Below are 19,827 nucleotides of genomic sequence, written 5' to 3'. Positions count from 1 at the left end.
GAAATGAAATACTTTGATGTAATATTTCATAAAATGAATGTAACTTTTAACGATTAAATTTTCCATTTCCAAAATTTTTCACAGGACAGGAACTTTTTTATCGTTGCGTACTTGGTTATGAATAAGTACACAAAGCTGCATGCGTAGGAATATGTCCCGTGAGAAACTTTACAATTGGAAAATGTTATCCATAACTTAAATCTAAAAAATGAATGCAATATATTATTGGAATCGATCAGAATGCAGTTTTAAAACTATACGAATTACGTGATTAATACAAATATAAATATATAACTTATTGGGACGACATCATTGTAGAAGAAATATCAAAAATAAAGGCGTCTTCACACCTTCGAGATCCAACAACAGTCTGATGAAGACCTTTTCTTAGAGGTTCTTTTTCACCTCAAAAATGCAAACGTTTGCCAAAATTAATTAATTAATGTAAAACATTGTTCGTTTTTTACCTTCAAAATTACGTTTAACACTATCTCGTATTTTGCATCCACTATATGATTTATCTTCTAAAAATAGTCAAGTATTTCCATGGGTAAATATACTTTTCGTTTCAATGGATCGATCTGAAAGATCGAAGCAGTCATTGTGTCACGTGATAAAGATCGCTTCTATCGTCCGTGTGTTAGTTGGTGGAAAGTATACTAGTAGTATCGAATCATATTTATTCCGTAAATAAAACTGCTCAATAATGGCGAAACGGGAGTGAACGCCATGCATTCTTACCGTACAATCTCACAAAATTCTCTCTTGACACTTATTTTTTATATGTTTATCTGATATTTTAATAATGTCTTTGCTTACCATTTATTAAGTTTTAAATACTTTTCATTGTCGAAAGTTAAACATATTTCTTTGCTGTCAACTATCAGCTTGACTTTAACCATGGGAGTCGCCATCTTTAATATTTTTTATTGGATCTGAACGATCCTACCCTCCGCTGGAATTAGTTTGATCGCGATTCAGTTGATCCTAGATGGCGTTTGTATACGCGGATAGAGATTGATCAGATCGCTATAGTTCGTTTGTTATTGTTTATTTGTTAATTTATTTTATCTTACTTATATCATCATCTGTATTTCTTTCTGTATTACTTCTTAATTTAATATCCACTTAATATTGTATATATACTCTATCCCTGGTAATGCGTGTAGCGGGACCAGGGAATGTACAATTATTTTTGTACCAATAAAACAAAATGAATGAATGAATGTATACACGATTTGAATGATCAGAGTAATCTTGGATCACTTTGATTCCAAAAGCACGTTTTACAAAAATTTTTGTAAGATGTGCTTTAATACGTCGTCTTCGTAAATTTTTAACCTCAGAAGAATAAATTAATTAATTAATTAATTTAATGTGACAAATTTTGAAATTTTTAAACTGTTTTATAATAATTTTTTCAATTTTTCGTCTGTTTATGCTTTCTTCTTGGTCAAAATCGAAGTGAAGTCATTGTATTTTGATATTTTCTGATGAAATCTAATGGGCATCCTAATGGCTTCTTCGAGATTTGCTTTCTTTTTGCCTTATTTTTATGCCTGGAAATAAATTCGAACTGTAATGACATTATCTTTCGGATAAGGAAAGTACTTCTCAGATAAGCTAAATCTTGTACTTCTCGCTTGTCTGAAGAAAAGGGGCATCCACAAATCCAGCACTTAAGCTTATTGAAAGGATATGTAGAAAAATAATACAGACAACGACGAGTCCATGGAATTCACTATACAATTCAGTAAATTACATATCAACTTAAAGATATTAGAACCGATGGAATTGGTGATGAGACATGGGATATTTTTCAACAGATTTCCAATAAAGGTCGAGATTGTTCTCAATACACCTAATCATGTTCTATAATTTTGTCATTAGTTTTTCAATCACAATTCATTAGTGCTGTATATTTAAGTATTTTGTGCATAAATTTCAAAACTTAAATCAGTATTTCTGATGGTACCAGGAAATACTCTTAACAAATATGTAATATAAAATAAAGTAAAAATAAAACAGCAATGACTGAATATTATTAAAAAATAACTTTAAAAAAAAAGTTCTTTAAATGACCTAAACAAATTGAACTTTAATTACCATGTTATATTTTTTACATGAAACTTAACCATTGCTATTTTATTTTTAATTTTATATATTAATTATTAAAAAATGATGCATTCCAATGGAAGATAATAGTGACAGCACATGTAACATGTTATATTCTACCTTCAGTAATAGTTCATTAATAAAATATGTTTGGAAGTTCAAGTTTCCGGTCATTAAAAAGTAGTTATCAGAATCCAATTTGTTTCAGGACATTTTTAAATAATTTTTTATAAAATGAAAAACAAAATTTATATAACTCTTAGTACAGAAGAAAGATCAAATTTGATCAAATTTTATTTTCCATCTGTACATTGTGATTTTATATATATAAAATAAAAATTTTTACCATTAATTGAATTTTTGGTTAGAACCATTAAATAATTATAAATCATGCTTATCATAATTAAAAACAATTTTAGAAATAATGACCAAACATGAAAAGCTATTTATTACAATATTGAAAGGACTCTAGTGTCCTTTATATTGGAAGACACTTTTAGTGAAACAATACTCATAAGGACCAATTTCATCAATTGAATTTCATCAATTTCATCTATGTATGAAATTGATGAAATTCATAATATTTTTTAAAACCAGTAAAATTTACAAAGAGAATAATTACATAAAAATAATTTGTTTTTATAAAATGTAATTGTTTTTAATTTTAAGGATTAAAAATATTACCATAAAAACATCAAAATTCATAAACTTAAGGGAATATTTGGCCATAATTTTGGCTGTTTTAAATCGCAGTATCTATCAAATGTTAACTGCATTGCAGTTTCCATTCCATGAATCTTTGCAGCTGATTTTCCAAATAATTTTTTCATTTGTTTTGTTCTCTGCATTGCTTGTTGTCTAGATTTTAAGATCTTATTTTCAGAAGTAATATCTTGATTTTCTGTAAAAATATATTTTATTAGAAAGTTTTCAATCAAAAATTCAAATATTGATTGAAAATACAGATATCTATTAATATATAAATAAAAATGTAAATGTTCATTTGTTCAAAATCTTAAATCTCCAAAAGTTCTTAACCAATTGCTTTGAAATTTTTGACACAACGTTGCATTCAAATACGCTTGTGTTTTTATATTATATAGATGTCAAAATCCCCCCGTGGGGGGAGAGACATAATTAGGCTTAATGCAAAGAACTGGTCTTCCATTATTCTATTTTAGATGCGGTTTTTGCATTTTAATAGGGTACGTCAAGAGAATGTACACTAAGAAGGAATTTTTCGAAATTCCCCCCCACAGGGGAGAGGGACAGGATTAAGGCTGACCGTGAAGAACTCGGCTTCTATTTTACTATTTTAGATGCAGTTTTTTGTGTTTTTGATTGTGTTTTAATAGGGTACATCAAGAGAATGTATACACTAAGAAGGGATTTTTCAAAATTCTCCCCCGTGGGGTGTATTATACATTTATAATAGATACATTTTGAACCACAGCAATGTGTGGCCAGGTACAGATAGTTGTTAATAAAATAATTACAGTGGAACCCCGGTTAACGAACGTAATCCGTTCCACAAGTTAACTGAAGCAATTTTTCCCATAGAAATTAATGCAAATACAATTAATCCGTTCTAGCCGTCAGTATTTTTGTAATTTTATTTGTAAAATGGGTTTTCTTTGATGAAAATATAAGAAAACGTAGTATCTATCATTACAGCAACAAATATGTACACTTTATTTAATAAAGTAGCACGTCTTGCGTCTGTACATACCTTTGTTTCTACGGAGCTTAATGCTTGGAAGAGGAATCCCCTCCATAAAAATATCAGGTAGCACTGCATCAGGAGTTTCTTTGTGTCGAGGTCTCTTTTGATAAGGAACAAGAAAGTGGTCTAAAGTTGATTGTCTTACTCTCTTAATCAAAATTTTTCTAAAATGCGCTAGCACAGTGTCGTTCATTAAATTAATAAACCTATTAGCCACAACTTTGTTAGGATGGTGCTTCTCGATAAATTCCTGCACATCATTCCATTTTCTGAAAATTTCCTTGATTTCAGCACTGGTGATTTCTTCCCTAGCCTCTTCCTATGATGAATGCTCTTCTTGTAAGACTTTCATCTGTTCTTCCTGCATGGCAACCAGCTCTTCTGTCGTTAGTTCCTTTTGATGGTCTTTCAGCAACTCCTCCACATCTGCATCATCTACCTCTACTCTCAAACTCTTGCCAATGGATACGATTTCATGCACATCAGGAGAGCTCTCTTCTTCAAATTCCTGAAAGTTTCGCTCTGAGACACAAGTTGGCCAAAGTGTCCTCCAGGCCGATTGCAAAGTGCAGTGAGAGATCTCACTCCAGGCTTTGTTAATAAGGTTGATATAATGCAGGATGTTAAAATGCTCCTTCCAAAAAGTTCTAAGAATTAAGTCGGTATCATTGGTAACCTGAAAACACATGGTAAACAGTGCCTTGGCTTTTTAAAATTGGAAATCACTTGCTAATCCATTGGTTGTAGTAATGGAGTTGTGTTGGATGGAAGGAATTTGACCTTGATGAAGTCATGTTCACTATCCAAGTTGTCCTCCAAATCTGGTGGATGTGCTGGAGCATTATCCATTAAGAGAAGACATCTAAGAGGAAGATCCATTTCCTGAAGATAATTTTTAACAGTAGGAGCAAACACTTCTGTGAGCCAATCCATGAATAAAGTCCGAGTTACCCATGCCTTACTATTTGCCTTCCATTGTACAGGCAGTTTGGACTTTATCACATTTTTGCTCTTAAAGGCACGGGGATTTTCAGCGTTGTAGACTAAAAGTGGCTTGATTTTGAGGTCACCACTTGCATTAGCGCAAAATAAAAGAGTGAGTCTGTCCTTCATGGGCTTGTGCCCGGGAAGTGCTTTCTCTTCTTGGGTTATGTACGTTCGTCTAGGCATTCTTTTCCAAAAAAGACCGGTCTCATCGCAATTAAACACTTGATTCCAGACGTATCCTTCACTTTTTACAAACTCTGCGAATTCATCTACAAATGCTTTTGCTGCTTTTTCATCTGAACTTGAAGCCTCCCCGTGTCTTATGACACTGTGAATGCCAGTTCGTCGACGAAACCTATCAAACCACCCTCGGCTCACTTTAAAGTCCTGCCTGTCTCCACTTGTACTGGGTGTCTGGGTCAACAAGTCATTGTATAAATTTTTAGCTTTTTCACAAATTATAGCTTCACTAACACTCGCCAGCAAGATTGATCCATATTAGCAACAGTTTTTCAACTTCATCTAAAACTTTAGATCTTTGTTTCAATATCACATTCACTCCTTTAGCCACTTCAGCAGCCTTAAATGCTTTTTTGTTTTTAATAATTGTAGAGATAGTCGATTTTGCCACATTATATTCTTTAGCTATGTCAGAAACACGAATGCCATTCTCGTATTTTGCAATAATTTCTTTCTTTAATGCTACACTAAAACGTTTTCTATTTTCACTGTCACTTTTATCTTTCTTCAGTGTCATATTGATTAAATGTACAGTATACATAACAAAACTAAAAAAACGAAGTTTAGCACACTTGAAAAAGTAATGCTTACCTCACGCACGCCTAAGAGCAACTAAAATTTATGAGGTTCCAGAACGGCTGGAAACTATTGGGTTGATGCAAAAGTTTGTCCCGTTTTTAGCACCAGCTGGCTAAAAACACAACACTGAAGTGTTATTTCCTTCACATGTGTAAAATTTTGATGTTGTTTGACAAAAGGGATCTCAGCTAGTATTTGAGAATAAAGTTGTGTTACTTAATTGTGTTTTTAAAATATTAAATTTTAATTCATTAACTTAATTATATTTTAAAATTTATTTCTAAGCTGATACAATGTTTTATATTTTCAATTCAGTCAATTAATCTCAGGAATAATATCCATCTAACCAATGAGGAAAACCAAAATGACTGGTTATTTTTTATTTTATTAAATTTATGACTATTATATAACAGTGCTATCAAGAAATAAAATTGGTAATAGGAAGATATGTAATACCAAATAAATATTATTCTTGAAATTAAATTATATTTTATAATGATCTCTCTATTTTTTAAATAATTTTTAAAATATTATAACTTACCAGCATTCTTATCTTTCTTTGATTTGTTTTTCACAGTTTCTAGAAAAATAAGTTTATCATAAAATTGTTAATCCAAAGTGATTAACAAAATTGTTGATCATTTTGTTAAATCAGATAATAATAAAATTTGAATTATTGTTGTCAACATAAAAGTTATTATTCACTCACTCAAATTTTGACGATGCTTCTCAGTTTCTTCTAAGAATTTTATCAATTCTTCACTAACTTCAAATTCGAAACTTTCCTCCTCTGTAGTTGTTTGAGTGTCCTCTTTTTTGTCTGACTGCTGCATTTCATAGCAATAGTTGTAACTTTGTGATTCATCACAGGAATTTCTATTACAATATGCTTCTTTATATGGTTTGTTGTCAAAATTCCAATGATGTAATGAATGCTTAATATGTAAATGTTGTTTATACCAATGACAAGATTGATGATAATGAGACCAAAAGCGATTAAAAATTGGATGATGATGCATCATAACATTCTGATTGTTTCCAGCCTTTTAAAAAGAAAAGATATTTTAATACTAGAAATTTTACAGTTATTATTATTATTTAATGGTTATTTAAGCCTCTTGAGCCCTTAACCACCACGACAATATTCCACTTTTTCCTTGTCTTTACAGTTATTACAATTAAAAATTATTATATATAATAATTAATATGTTAAATACTTGGAACTTCTATTCAGTTACACATAATTACATGCATTTTAAATATTACACAAAATATTAATAGAATATAATCATCTGACAAGTTTACCCTTTAATAGATATGTAAACATCCCAAAGCCAAATGATTGTCATAGTTAATCAGGATAATTAAGTGCTGTATTAATGAGCAACTATTAAGTAATTTGGTACTAGAAGCAAGCATTCTCTATTTAACCATCTCTTATTAAATTTAATATAGTAGACACCCTATAACATGGGTTCATATAAGACAGATTCATATAACACACCAGAAAAATTGCGATTGTGTTCGTATAACACGCTAAAAGAGGCTTGTATATAACATGGTAAAAGAATGAGACAGATTGTCACGGCTGACTCATGTCTCGACAGGATTGGTCAAATCTGGACCAATAGTGGACATTGCACAAACAGTTGAGTTTAAACGAGCAGTGGACCTACTAAAAAACAATTATTATTCAACAGCCATAAAAATTATATTTCTCTTAATGATGTCTCCAAAGTTCAGCAAATTTTTCACAGAAAGAATAACTTATCAGGAAACACGTGACCGCCATCCGATAAGCTGCTCTGCAATGAAAACAAGCTTAAGCAATGGTGTCTTTGAATGATGCACACTTGATAAGTATCCCTACAATTTTTTGTTTATAGCGTAGTTTATATGGATTATTCCAAAAAGTTATACATGTTTTGGAAATGTTCGAGTCAAATTAGTCTAGANTCCATTTTCTGAAAATTTCCTTGATTTCAGCACTGGTGATTTCTTCCCTAGCCTCTTCCTATGATGAATGCTCTTCTTGTAAGACTTTCATCTGTTCTTCCTGCATGGCAACCAGCTCTTCTGTCGTTAGTTCCTTTTGATGGTCTTTCAGCAACTCCTCCACATCTGCATCATCTACCTCTACTCTCAAACTCTTGCCAATGGATACGATTTCATGCACATCAGGAGAGCTCTCTTCTTCAAATTCCTGAAAGTTTCGCTCTGAGACACAAGTTGGCCAAAGTGTCCTCCAGGCCGATTGCAAAGTGCAGTGAGAGATCTCACTCCAGGCTTTGTTAATAAGGTTGATATAATGCAGGATGTTAAAATGCTCCTTCCAAAAAGTTCTAAGAATTAAGTCGGTATCATTGGTAACCTGAAAACACATGGTAAACAGTGCCTTGGCTTTTTAAAATTGGAAATCACTTGCTAATCCATTGGTTGTAGTAATGGAGTTGTGTTGGATGGAAGGAATTTGACCTTGATGAAGTCATGTTCACTATCCAAGTTGTCCTCCAAATCTGGTGGATGTGCTGGAGCATTATCCATTAAGAGAAGACATCTAAGAGGAAGATCCATTTCCTGAAGATAATTTTTAACAGTAGGAGCAAACACTTCTGTGAGCCAATCCATGAATAAAGTCAGAGTTACTCATGCCTTACTATTTGTCTTCCATTGTACAGGCAGTTTGGACTTTATCACATTTTTGCTCTTAAAGGGATTAGACTAAAAGTGGCTTGATTTTGAGGTCACCACTTGCATTAGCGCAAAATAAAAGAGTGAGTCTGTCCTTCAATGGCTTGTGCCCAGGAAGTGCTTTCTCTTCTTGGGTTATGTACGTTCATCTAGGCATTCTTTTCCAAAAAAGACCAGTCTCGTCGCAATTAAACACTTGATTCCAGACGTATCCTTCACTTTTTACAAGCTCTGCAAATTCATCTACAAATGCTTTTGCTGCTTTTTCATCTGAACTTGAAGCCTCCCCATGTCTTATGACACTGTGAATACCAGTTCGTCGACGAAACCTATCAAACCACCCTCGGCTCACTTTAAAGTCCTGCCTGTCTCCACTTGTACTGGGTGTCTGGGTCAACAAGTCATTGTATAAATTTTTAGCTTTTTCACAAATTATAGCTTCACTAACACTCGCCAGCAAGATTGATCCATATTAGCAACAGTTTTTCAACTTCATCTAAAACTTTAGATCTTTGTTTCAATATCACATTCACTCCTTTAGCCACTTCAGCAGCCTTAAATGCTTTTTTGTTTTTAATAATTGTAGAGATAGTCGATTTTGCCACATTATATTCTTTAGCTATGTCAGAAACACGAATGCCATTCTCGTATTTTGCAATAATTTCTTTCTTTAANACTACAAAAAATCGACACACCTGAACCAATTACGGTGTGATCATGCAAAAGATCGGAAAACAAACGTTTTCGAACCCCTTCTGGGTTCTGCTTCAGGTTCTAATCAGCTTCTAAAGACGTTCGATGTCCGTTATAAGTAGAAATTCGATCGTTCATGTCGTTTAAAGCTTGAAATTTAAGTTGTAGGTTCGAATGGATTCACGTAATCCAAGTCGCGCATGCGCGATTGGTTACCCGTCATAGTTTGATGGGCGAATTAGAGCGTGTTGTGAATTAACTCCTGCCAGGCCATCGATAACAGCATCTCCTCTTTAAAATTTATGCACGTGTTGGTGGTGGAGGATATAAATATGTGCATAGCCTCTAGCCATTTGAGGTGTTCAATAGGAGGCGAATCGTGGAGGAGAATGGCCTGTGAGAAGTTCGCTACTATATCTGGATCGGTTACACACGTAGCGAGGGCCGTGGACGTTCTTCCGTGCCGAATATCGGCTAGATGCTCTTGTATTCTGACTCCCAAAGATCGTTTGGTGGAGCTTATATAAATCAGGTTCCTATCGCACCTGTTGTCCTTCACAGGGATACTATAGATTCCAGGGCATCTGATGGGGTTAGGAGGGTCCTTTCCATTACGTAAGAGGTTGAAGATGGTGGGACACCTCCTAAAAGCTAGACGTAGCTGACGTTTGCTGGCAAGCTTAGCGTATAGAGATTTTAAGTACGGATTGTATGTGATGGCGATACACTCTATTTCTTCAAGACGGCCGTCCTCGACTTGGTCCAATTCCTGTGCATTCTCCGAATATATACGTTGCTGATGTGATATTTTTTTACATAATAGTTAATCGTTAATACAGCACTTAATTATCCTGATTAATTACGGCAATCGTTTGGTTTATTAAACTTTATTGGTTTCAATGAATGGAGAAAGATTAAAATTGAATATGAATTTTTCAAATTATAATTATTAAATTTAATGAGAGATGGCACCTAACACTTACCCCTAATAATACCAAATTACATAATAGTTAAAAAATTTACACACCTGAACCATTTACGGTGTGATCATGCAAAAGATTGGTAAACAAAAGTTTTCGAACCCCTTCTGGGCTCTGCTTCAGGTTCCATTCAGTTTCTATAAAGACGTTTGATATCCGTTAGAAGTATGTCGTTCGATCATGTCGTTTAAAGCTTGAGTTCGAATTGCAGGTTCGAATGGATTCACACAATCCAAGTCGCGCATGCGCAACCAGTTCGCCCGTCAGAGTTTGATGAGTGAATTAGAGCGTGTTGTGAATTAATTCCTGCCAGGCCATCGATAACAGCATCTCCTCTTTAAAATTTACGCACGTGTTGGTGGTGGAGGATATAAATATGTGCATAGCCTCTAGCCATTTGAGGTGTTCAATAGGAGGCGAATCGTGGAGGAGAATGGCCTGTGAGAAGTTCGCTACTATATCTGGATCGGTTACACACGTAGCGAGGGCCGTGGACGTTCTTCCGTGCCGAATATCGGCTAGATGCTCTTGTATTCTGACTCCCAAAGATCGTTTGGTGGAGCTTATATAAATCAGGTTCCTATTGCATCTGTTGTCCTTCACGGNTTTGGTGGATGTGCTGGAGCATTATCCATTAAGAGAAGACATCTAAGAGGAAGATCCATTTCCTGAAGATAATTTTTAACAGTAGGAGCAAACACTTCTGTGAGCCAATCCATGAATAAAGTCAGAGTTACTCATGCCTTACTATTTGTCTTCCATTGTACAGGCAGTTTGGACTTTATCACATTTTTGCTCTTAAAGGCACGGGGATTTTCATTATTGTATACTAAAAGTGGCTTGATTTTGAGGTCACCACTTGCATTAGCGCAAAATAAAANAGTAGAAATTCGATCGTTCATGTCGTTTAAAGCTTGAAATTTAAGTTGTAGGTTCGAATGGATTCACGTAATCCAAGTCGCGCATGCGCGATTGGTTACCCGTCATAGTTTGATGGGCGAATTAGAGCGTGTTGTGAATTAACTCCTGCCAGGCCATCGATAACAGCATCTCCTCTTTAAAATTTATGCACGTGTTGGTGGTGGAGGATATAAATATGTGCATAGCCTCTAGCCATTTGAGGTGTTCAATAGGAGGCGAATCGTGGAGGAGAATGGCCTGTGAGAAGTTCGCTACTATATCTGGATCGGTTACACACGTAGCGAGGGCCGTGGACGTTCTTCCGTGCCGAATATCGGCTAGATGCTCTTGTATTCTGACTCCCAAAGATCGTTTGGTGGAGCTTATATAAATCAGGTTCCTATCGCACCTGTTGTCCTTCACAGGGATACTATAGATTCCAGGGCATCTGATGGGGTTAGGAGGGTCCTTTCCATTACGTAAGAGGTTGAAGATGGTGGGACACCTCCTAAAAGCTAGACGTAGCTGACGTTTGCTGGCAAGCTTAGCGTATAGAGATTTTAAGTACGGATTGTATGTGATGGCGATACACTCTATTTCTTCAAGACGGCCGTCCTCGACTTGGTCCAATTCCTGTGCATTCTCCGAATATATACGTTGCTGATGTGATATTTTTTTACATAATAGTTAATCGTTAATACAGCACTTAATTATCCTGATTAATTACGGCAATCGTTTGGTTTATTAAACTTTATTGGTTTCAATGAATGGAGAAAGATTAAAATTGAATATGAATTTTTCAAATTATAATTATTATAAAAATATCATCTGCCATTTTAATTAAAATATAATTATTATATTTATTCAAAATTAATGCACACCTTTGCTTGTCCAAATTTTGATTCCAAAATTATGGCACACTAGATTCAAAGTAAAACTTAAAAACTTCACTTATTGTTCTTGCCTTGATATGTTGCTATTACGTATCTCTTTCCTTATGTATGATAAATCCTATTATTTCTCTTCTCTAGCCTTCACAAACAATGGTTTATCTCATTATCCCTTAAATGTCATGTTTCTTTATTTTAGTTAGTTTTTTTCATGTAATTGCACAGTAAATGGTACACTTGTTCTGTATAAGCATATATTTGTCAACAGATTTTTTTTATCTCAAAATTCTTAAAATTGGGATACACATTATTTAAGTAAATACATTATATTAGTTTTAATGATTATATATTAATTCTTTAATCTTGTTACCCAATAATGAAAAATATTCCATTTTATCAAGTTACATAAACAAACAGAATGTAAAATACTGGAGATTGGAAAATGCAACTAATGAAAGAATATTTATAGCAGTATGAAATTTAAAAAATTAAGTGGAATAGCAAAAGCATTCTTTTTCAAAGATAATGGTTTATTGATGACCTTATGTCCAAGCTGTAAAGATATCAGCCTGCCACTTCGAGGAAGACTAATCTTTCAAATCGGTTCACATCATTAGAAATTTTCATGAGTGATTTCACCCGAACAGGCTTTGCCTCTCATCATTCAGATACCCCTGTAAGTCTGCAAACCCAATGCAAGTCTGCCAAACCCATGATGGAATAAAAAATAAATGTCTAACAGTAAAAATAACAGGATAACAATGGATATTGACTATTGAATAAATAAGATTCCAAGTTTAGTCCTTTCTTTTCAAATTACATAAAAATTTCATATCATCTACTGACCAACAATGTATGAAAATGATGTACAGTAAGTCTTGTTTTATGCAGGACTCATGCACAGATTTATGCTTTGGTAGATGGCAAATGGTTAGTATCCAAATGGAATGCAACTGGGAAAAAATTTTCATGCAAATAAAAACTAACTTTCATAATTACAGCAATGTATTTATTGAAATAAAAACATTTTTGATCAGTTTGACTGATCTTCAGTTACAGAAACTTCAAATAAAATAACTCAAGATATACAATTTAAAAAATCCAGCAACAAGTTGTGTAACTTTCCCTACAAAAAAATTTAAAATTTGTATGGTGCCATCTGTTATGATATTTTATTCTAAAACTTTTTATATTATTAATTATTATAAAATAGCAAAAAGCTGAATTTTGAAGGTAGAGATGAGTTTTATAAAAAATTGTAAAGAAGGCTAATAAAGGATAAAATTTTCCATTAAGTCTAGTCCCACTCAAGATATGAGGCATGACTCCCTTTATCTCTCCACCCCTTTACCTTTAACCACCAAAATTTAATAACATCAATCCCCTAATACACAACCTCCTTGCAAAATTTTAGAAATTTTCAACAAAATGCACAGGAATTATTAAGCTTCAAAATTGTGCCCCCCACATACACACTAACATATACAAACATCGCTAAATCCGATATATAATATAGCTACACACCAACAGAATGCCGAAAATCTATCTAATAATTAGCCTTATACTAGCCCGATAGATTTTCGGCATTCGGTTGGTGTGTAGCTACACACTAACATTCATAAATACAGAAAAACCCCAACTTTTTTTTTTTTGCATTTCTCAATGTTTTGAGGTCCTGAGTCCAAAAATGTAAAAATCTTGGAGGGTTCGTTTTTTTTGACTGATTGCCGTATTTTCCCTCTGTTATACATAACAGCTGGGAAAGTAAAAATAGAACATTTGAATTGAAATATTAAATGAACATAAATGCACACATTGTCCCACAAAAATTACTGGCATTTTAAACTTTAAGGAAAAATTTTGTAAAATCAACAACATAATTTATTCATGTAAAGTTGGACAATCGGGAACCTTTTTTGCCAATGCTTAACAGTCAAATCCACTCTCCGTCAATTACACTTATGAGTTTCTCTACACTCTGATTGCCAAATAATCATCTGTTTTCACCTAGGAATGGATTAAAACTTATATAGGGCTCCTGTGTGATTTTGGAATTTCAATTTGGAATCCAATTCAAAGGCTTTGTTGTTCCTATTGCTATTCATCTTTACTCCTGACAATACACAAGAATGATTCAAATGACCCAGATAAAATACTTTTGTTTTTAAACACAAGAGGGTGAGCATCTGGTAAAAAATGCGAATACATGGTTCGTAAAAATTGTTTCCAAAACACAAAGAATCCTTCATTTGCGCGTATAGGATAACCTAGGCTTTTTAAGCGGTGAAAAATTAATAAAAACCTTGTCTTATATGTGAGTAAATATAGTATATAAATAAATACATATGATGAAATACAAATAAAGATAGATAACTAATCAAAGAGAGCATAAATAATTAAATCTCAAAAAGTGACCACCATGCATTGAAAAGACTGTTGGTATGAAAATGATTGATGCATATAAATCTTCTATGAGCCTTATAAATTTCCAACTTCTCTAGATAACCTAGACTGTGTATTAGAGTTAGCTTTGATGACTTTCACTTGATCCCAATTTATTTGTATGTCCAGATGATAAGCATAGGCTACCAACACAGTATTACAGAAGTTCTTATCAATTTTGTATTTAGGATCAAAAACATTTTTATTTTAATAAATTTGTTGCTGGAACTACAAAGATTTGTTTTTAATTGCATAAAATAGTTATGTTAACACACTTCTAGTGTCACTAAATCTGACACTCAAACCAGCAAATTCTGTTTTGCTAACTTCCAATATTCCAAACATGTAGAATTACCAAATGCCACTCACTACAGTGAATACGGAAAATCCTTGTTAATTTGAATTCGGATAGTTCAAAATTCCGTTAGTTCATAACTACTATTTGTCCCAGCCACGGATATAGAGATTTACACGTTAGGAATTCAATTAGTTTGAAATACAGCTACTTTGTAATTCAAAGTGAAAATTCTGTCTGAATTGAGATATGCATAAGTTAACTTGTTCATTTAGATAGAAAATAAATTCACTATTCATCGCACCGGAATGACTAAAAAATTTACACACCTGAACCATTTACGGTGCGATCATGCAAAAGATTGGTAAACAAACGTTTTCGAACCCCTTCTGGGCTCTGCTTCAGGTTCAAATCAGTTTCTATAAAGACATTTGATATCCGTTAGACGTAGAAATCCGTTCAATCATGTCGTTTAAAGCTTGAATTTGAGTTGTAGGTTCGAATGGATTCACACAATCCAAGTCACGCATGCACCTTGGATTGTGTGAATCCATTAGAAAGAAGTGCCTCCATGTTATAAGAAAACAGTAGACCAAGAACAACTCTAATCTGTTCAATATGACTTTGCTCTTACAGTAACACATTTCTGAGTGTCACCTTACCCATAGAATACACTTTTTTCCCCTCTTATCTCATAAAATACAGCTGGGTTTCAAGATTGAGCTACAAGTAGGAGACTAAGATATTTGTAGGGATCTAGGCTACTACGTTTTGGGCCACTTTAAAAATAATTTGGGCTACATTTCAAGGAATTCGGCTTTACTTCTTATAAAACCTATGTGGTGACCTGTGAGGTTCTCACCGAACATGTGCTATTTACCTGCAGTTTATTTGACCAAATGTTTCTACACCTTATTAACTGGTACATATTTTTCTATGTAATTTCTGCCATTGTCCAAACACTTGTTAAGTGAGGATATTAGCTTCTGTATCCCAGAGTTTTAGAATTCTACCACTTGCTTCAACTTCATTTTTGATCTCATTATTGTTGTGGAAGTGTTATCCTGCAAGATGTTTCTTCAGATAAAGAAACAAGTGGAAATCACTGGGAGAAAGTTCTGGGCTGTATGGCAAATGGTTAAAAACATCCCACTTGAATCATTTGAGAAATGTTTTGGTGACAATTGCTGTGTAAGCCAGAGTATTGTCATGAAACATTCACCTCTGTTTATTTTGAATGGACTGTTGAAAGTGTTACAAGGTTTGGTAATATGTAGCAGCATTAATTGTGGTGCCAGGAGACATTAAGTCAATCATAAGAATGTCTTTTTAATTTTTTTTTTTGCTGAAATTGAAGTTTTTCAGATTTTTGGAACGTGTGTGGCGCCATTGCAGTGATTGTTGCTTGGATTCAGGAGTAAAATAGTTAAACCAAGTTATATCACCTGTCACAATGTAGTCAAGAAACTCATCTCCTGCATGTGCATAGCACGTGAAGTTGAGTGCAAAACCTATCCATTTTGTTTTATGTCTGTCTGTCAACATTTTGGGTACTCAGCACGTGCACAATTTCCTGTACCCTAATGTTACAGTCACAGCTTCATGAAGCATGGACTTAGACATTTCCGGAATGATTTCATGCAATTCTCTTATTGTAAATCACCAATTTGCACTAATTGCTTTCTCAGTTATTCGAAGAAATTAATCAGAGATCACGGATGGCCTATCACTCCCATGTTTGTCACAAACATCAGTCCTACCTCCAGAGAATGCACAGCACCACTTTCTTACATTTTGTCGATTCATAATGTTCCCATAAACATAAAAAATTTGTTTATGAATATCTGCTGGGCACTCACCTTTTGCATTGACAAAATGTATGACAGAGCACACTTCACATTTAGCAGGATTCCGAATCGAAGCGGCCACTTGAACCAGATTCAGAATGGCAATGACAAACGACTGCAAAAAGAGCATGAAAGCTTCCAGACAAATTCACTGTTGTCAATATATGCACTAAAACATTAGCTTTCTGCTTATATGCAATGTATCTTTACTTTTTGGACATAAATTATTAATAATTTCTAGTTGTATTAATTTTCTTACTTAAAGACTAAATTGTGAGCAAGGAGCAAAACAAGTTCTTTAGTACAGTTTTGTTGGTAAGATTTTATCTACGTGCACCATCATGGCTGCACTTCCGGTCACGACTGTTTGTGCTGCTGACGGACTCCTTCGTGTGTTCAAGAACTACTGTGAATCAATAACTAGTGACTTTATACAATTGGAGGCTCCCCTCTGGGAGGAGTCTGTTGGGAGCCAAGACGGTGCTCATAGGTAAAATCTTACCTGTATAAGCTTCCACCAGTCACAAGGAATAGAAAAGTGATAAGTTTAATATGTCCTAAAGGCAGTCATTGACATTAATATAATAGCGAGGTTAGAAGCTTTCAACGCGAAAACGTATATGTCGGACGCTCAGTGCCGCCTTCCTGTAAGCCTAGAAGTTTGACAATAGCGTTTGGAACGTCGAGCATGATTCCACTGACGTTTCAAACGCCATTGTCAAACTTCTAGGCTTACAGGAAGACGGCGCTGAACGTCCGACATACATTTTCGCGTTGAAAACTTCGGCCTCAACCTCGCTAATGTGTAACATTCATTTTGTATACGAAATATTAAATTTCTCGTGAAAATATAAGTTAGCAATATAATATATTTCTGAATGAATCTAAATAATCTTTATTAAACGAATTAGACAAAATAAGCACACTTGCCATGTAATCTTCCAATTGCGTGCAAGATGTAAACAACTATCAACAGCATCGAATTTCGTGTTGCCAGACTTGAAAAGCAATATATCGTCTGTCATAAAATCATATTTTGTATACATTCAAATGAAATACTTATGTGAATGTATAGAAAATATGATTTAATTATTTTATTTCATTGTACAGAAAAATACAAAATTTGAGAAAAATTATTACTGTATTAATAAAACAAATAAAATTTATTAGTAAAACAAAATTAGGATATTTGAGATAATTCTTTTATTAAAATCTTCAAATGTAATTTTGCCTTCTGTATATCCTTGCTTATGCGCTTCGGATATATTTCACAGAATAAACAAATAAGCATTTGTTTATTCTGTGAAATATAAAATCTTCTAAATCAAGGATTAATAAGCGCTCGTCTGTACGCTTACATTTAACGTGGAGAATCTAAGTATGTGTTTTTTTTTTAACTCTTTCCGCCCTGCGGGCACTAAGAGATTCTCTTTCAGCTTAACCTGCTAAAGCCTGCTAACCAACCCCATTATGGATTCGGCCAGGCCCACAATAAGGCGGCCGGACGGTGAGGGACGGGACTGACATATCCAAGACGGACCATTCCCCGAAAAATTCCTGAGGTTTTTTGATGCGTCCGAATTCATTTCCGGATTCCCGGAGAGATAGGCTGCACTTTAACTGACCGCCCATCCTGCCGCCTCTCATAAATGACGTGACGAATGAATAGGCTTTTGCATTGAGCACTCTGAAATAAAACTAATGGTTAATTAATAAATATCTTTATTCGATTCGTAATATCTTCGACTGGACTGATGATCAAAACCAATACGAAGTTAGACAAAGAGAAGTAAGTTGTTGTTTTAAACTTCATTTTAGAGGGGGGAAGATCTGTTGTCGCAATATACCATAAGAAGGCACGGGGATTCTCTCCCATGGTATATTGCGACAAGGAAGGTTATAACAGATCTTCCCCCTCTAAAATGAAGTTTCATAGATATCCTGGTTATGTCCGCTTTCTGGAGCTTCTTCGCCTCTACTAATAGGTCCTTCGTTTGAATATTGATTGTTCTGGAGAGCTGGGTGCCGACTGTTCTGGAACTGATGTTTTTTTCGCGCTATACACTAATCTACATGTTTTTTTTTTTCCATAGCTCCTGGTGGGACTTTTAACTCTTTCTTAAAAGAAAATTAATACACACGTATNTGAGGTCACCACTTGCATTAGCGCAAAATAAAAGAGTGAGTCTGTCCTTCAATGGCTTGTGCCCAGGAAGTGCTTTCTCTTCTTGGGTTATGTACGTTCGTCTAGGCATTCTTTTCCAAAAAAGACCAGTCTCGTCGCAATTAAACACTTGATTCCAGACGTATCCTTCACTTTTTACAAGCTCTGCAAATTCATCTACAAATGCTTTTGCTGCTTTTTCATCTGAACTTGAAGCCTCCCCATGTCTTATGACACTGTGAATACCAGTTCGTCGACGAAACCTATCAAACCACCCTCGGCTCACTTTAAAGTCCTGCCTGTCTCCACTTGTACTGGGTGTCTGGGTCAACAAGTCATTGTATAAATTTTTAGCTTTTTCACAAATTATAGCTTCACTAACACTCGCCAGCAAGATTGATCCATATTAGCAACAGTTTTTCAACTTCATCTAAAACTTTAGATCTTTGTTTCAATATCACATTCACTCCTTTAGCCACTTCAGCAGCCTTAAATGCTTTTTTGTTTTTAATAATTGTAGAGATAGTCGATTTTGCCACATTATATTCTTTAGCTATGTCAGAAACACGAATGCCATTCTCGTATTTTGCAATAATTTCTNGCAAAAGCATTCTTTTTCAAAGATAATGGTTTATTGATGACCTTATGTCCAAGCTGTAAAGATATCAGCCTGCCACTTCGAGGAAGACTAATCTTTCAAATCGGTTCACATCATTAGAAATTTTCATGAGTGATTTCACCCGAACAGGCTTTGCCTCTCATCATTCAGATACCCCTGTAAGTCTGCAAACCCAATGCAAGTCTGCCAAACCCATGATGGAATAAAAAATAAATGTCTAACAGTAAAAATAACAGGATAACAATGGATATTGACTATTGAATAAATAAGATTCCAAGTTTAGTCCTTTCTTTTCAAATTACATAAAAATTTCATATCATCTACTGACCAACAATGTATGAAAATGATGTACAGTAAGTCTTGTTTTATGCAGGACTCATGCACAGATTTATGCTTTGGTAGATGGCAAATGGTTAGTATCCAAATGGAATGCAACTGGGAAAAAATTTTCATGCAAATAAAAACTAACTTTCATAATTACAGCAATGTATTTATTGAAATAAAAACATTTTTGATCAGTTTGACTGATCTTCAGTTACAGAAACTTCAAATAAAATAACTCAAGATATACAATTTAAAAAATCCAGCAACAAGTTGTGTAACTTTCCCTACAAAAAAATTTAAAATTTGTATGGTGCCATCTGTTATGATATTTTATTCTA

General features: G+C 34.2%; 1 protein-coding gene and 1 pseudogene across 2 annotated transcripts; both read right to left on the bottom strand.

Annotated features, from left to right (window-relative positions):
- Positions 1-2,463: 2,463 nt before the first annotated feature.
- Positions 2,464-17,427, bottom strand: LOC111630814 (gem-associated protein 8-like). Of its 2 annotated transcripts, none has more exons than XM_023374970.1 (4): positions 17,313-17,427; positions 6,354-6,687; positions 6,186-6,224; positions 2,464-3,016 (listed from the first exon to the last, which is right to left on the bottom strand). In XM_023374970.1, exons 1-4 carry the CDS (start codon positions 17,313-17,315, stop codon positions 2,817-2,819), a joined length of 576 nt encoding a protein of 191 aa, XP_023230738.1. In that variant the 5' UTR covers positions 17,316-17,427; the 3' UTR covers positions 2,464-2,816. The 2 variants fall into 2 exon arrangements, with proteins under 2 accessions (XP_023230738.1, XP_023230739.1); XM_023374971.1 differs by lacking the exon at positions 17,313-17,427 and adding an exon at positions 11,790-12,846.
- On the bottom strand, positions 13,751-17,036 carry LOC111630813 (annotated as a pseudogene).
- Positions 17,428-19,827: the final 2,400 nt, after the last annotated feature.

Source organism: Centruroides sculpturatus, unplaced genomic scaffold (assembly GCF_000671375.1).
Source record: "Centruroides sculpturatus isolate CEXI.00-Female unplaced genomic scaffold, Cexi_2.0 scaffold6, whole genome shotgun sequence".
In the NCBI taxonomy this organism is placed as follows: Eukaryota; Metazoa; Arthropoda; class Arachnida; order Scorpiones; family Buthidae; genus Centruroides; species Centruroides sculpturatus.
The sequence above is the reverse complement of the archived record's forward strand: the minus strand, read 5'-3'. Positions and strand labels throughout refer to the sequence as shown.

Coding starts and splice junctions, on each gene's coding strand:
- LOC111630814 (XM_023374970.1), bottom strand. Junction 6,225..6,353: donor GAAGCATCGTCAAAATTTGA/GTGAGTGAATAA, acceptor TTATTTTTCTAG/AAACTGTGAAAAACAAATCA. Junction 3,017..6,185: donor AAAGAAAGATAAGAATGCTG/GTAAGTTATAAT, acceptor ATATTTTTACAG/AAAATCAAGATATTACTTCT.